The 2205-nt window shown below is 49.9% G+C and overlaps 1 protein-coding gene across 3 annotated transcripts in view; it reads right to left on the bottom strand.

The window, feature by feature from the left end:
* DUSP10 (dual specificity phosphatase 10) overlaps nt 1–2205 on the bottom strand; it is a 34301-nt gene that overhangs the window by 30905 nt on the left and 1191 nt on the right. For all 3 annotated transcript variants that reach the window (XM_025210647.1, XM_025210648.1, XM_006029180.3), the window contains exon 2: nt 465–1313. In XM_025210647.1, coding sequence (XP_025066432.1) covers nt 465–1269 — 805 coding nt within the window. In that variant the 5' untranslated portion in view covers nt 1270–1313. The remainder of the gene's footprint in view (nt 1–464; nt 1314–2205) is intronic.

The following is a 2205-nucleotide window of genomic DNA, read 5'->3' on the forward strand; positions in this document are numbered from 1 at the left end:
CCCCAAAAGGTCAATTTGATGATGTAAAGTAGCCGGGGAGAGGATTGCGTCTTCTTGGATGTTTGCCCTTTGCTATGAATATTTATAGTCTAAATACATAAGGAAATTATTACTCTAAGCAGATATCAAGAATCTAGAAAATCTAGTTTCTTTCTCTTTCCCATTCCCATCCCCCTTCACTGCAAGAGGGCAATAATCAGAAAATAAAAAGAGGACTGACGCCTACCTTCCACTATCAAGCTCTACAAGTTCCATGTTTTATTGATAATATACATTAGGGGCCTTCCTCCCCTCTTACAACATTCCCTTTCCTACTTGTGACTGTTTGTACAGGATTTCTAAACAAACACAAAGCATAGTGGTTCTGCCAAAAAAAAAAAAAAAAGAAAAGAAAAGAAAGAAATGGGAAGTTTATGGCAAACAAGCAAATGAGCAGATTATTCTCGGGTGAAGAACAGAAGTACCTTTTAGAACTAGCGGTTCCTTGCCTTCACGCTTGAGCGACTCCAGGACGATGTGGAGAGGCTGAGAAGGCATTACTCGGCTTGGCTCATTGGTATTCTCATCATAAACTATGATTTCTTTGGAAAAGATCCTCTTGAAGGAGTCCTTGCCTTCCCGACAGGAGATCAAGTCCAAGACAGTGATCTTGCCTTGTTGGAGCCTTCTTCTGCTGATCTTGTCAGAACAGTTAATATGAACGGCTCCTTGGATGTGACTTTTATTGTACTCCATGAATGGCCTGCAGTCAATGATGACAGGCCCTTGGTTCTGTTGGTGGCTCTTGGTGCATTTGGTCATCTTTTTAGCCAAGTCATTAGGATAGATTATTTTTATGCTAGCTAGTTGCTTGGTTGTGCCTGAGGCTGGGCTCCCCACACCACCTGATGGACTCAAAGTGCCAATGTTCTCATTATTGTTGACCATTTGGTTAGCAGGGCAAGGAGCAGAGGTTCCTACGTTGGTGGTGCTGCTGGTGCTTGCTTGAGTTTGGGCCTGATTGTCCTTATCGTACGTTGCCACAGTGCAGCAACTGGCGCTGCTGCATCCACAACTCAGGGAGCGAGCAGAGCCGTTGGATGAGGGCATATACGTGAGATTAGCTGCCTTTAGGGACACGACAGCTGTGCTGAGAAGACTTGCGTGGCTCTCACTGGCAGAGGCAGCAGATTCAAGGTAGCTAGAGTCTAAACAAAGGTTGAGATCCTGAGGTCTTACTGGCCTTGAAAGTGCCACCACTACCCTGTCGTCTAATGGAGATGGAGGCATGAGGAGGCTGAAAACTGGCAAGTCAAGAAGAACTCAAGATGTATCTGCAAGGGGAGAAAGGAAAGAGAGAGAAAGAAAAGAAAAAAAAAAGATCACATGACACATACAGGGCCCAGCGATTTCGAGCAGCTAGTTCTGATAGTGATCAGCCCTGGCAAGAGTTATCAGCTCAGTGGGGCTCCCAAAGGGAACCCTATACTAATCCTGCAGCAAAAGTCTCAGCTCTTTGCCTGGATGCAAAGGCAATGCAGAGCAGCCCCAGGCTTAGCCAGCCTGGCTGCACCCCAGGAGGGAGCAGGCCCTTTGTGTGCACACCGAGCTGAGCTGTTCCTGGGGGCCACAAGGAACAGGCAGCTGAGTGATAACGCTGAGTGAAGTGACTCCAGGACTCGCAGAGGAAGGCACCGCAGCTCGGGCTGGCAGCGGGGGATGTGCAACTTTCCACACAGCCAAAATACAAGCAGGCTTTGCACAATCCCCTCCGAGCCCAGGCAGCCAGGAGAAGCAGAGGATGCTGTAGGTCGTCGTCCTGGAGTCAGCCTGCGCCTTGCACCCCTCTGCTCCCCTGGACAGATCCTGCAAGGTGCCTGCGTGCCTCGAGAAACCCCTGGAGGCAGATTCCAGATACCAGGCTCCACACACAGCATCTCTACACCTTTAACCTCTCATCTACTGTTAACACCCCCCGCCCCCAACCGACCCGCACTTGTGGGGCAGCTGAAGCCCCTGCTCCCAGTGCCTGTGACCCACAAGTGAACTGCATGCATTCAAGGGGGTGGGCACTTGGCACAGCGGTCCTTCCCTCCCAGCATTGCACTGCCCTGGCCCCTTGCTTCACATTCATGAGGCAGCAGGGAGGCCAGGAAGCCCTCTTCCCTTCAAGCAAAAATCATTTCACAGGCTGCCTTGGAAGATTGTGTGTGTGTGGGGGGGGGG

This window comes from Alligator sinensis, unplaced genomic scaffold, assembly GCF_000455745.1.
Source record: "Alligator sinensis unplaced genomic scaffold, ASM45574v1 scaffold266_1, whole genome shotgun sequence".
Classification (NCBI taxonomy): Eukaryota; Metazoa; Chordata; order Crocodylia; family Alligatoridae; genus Alligator; species Alligator sinensis.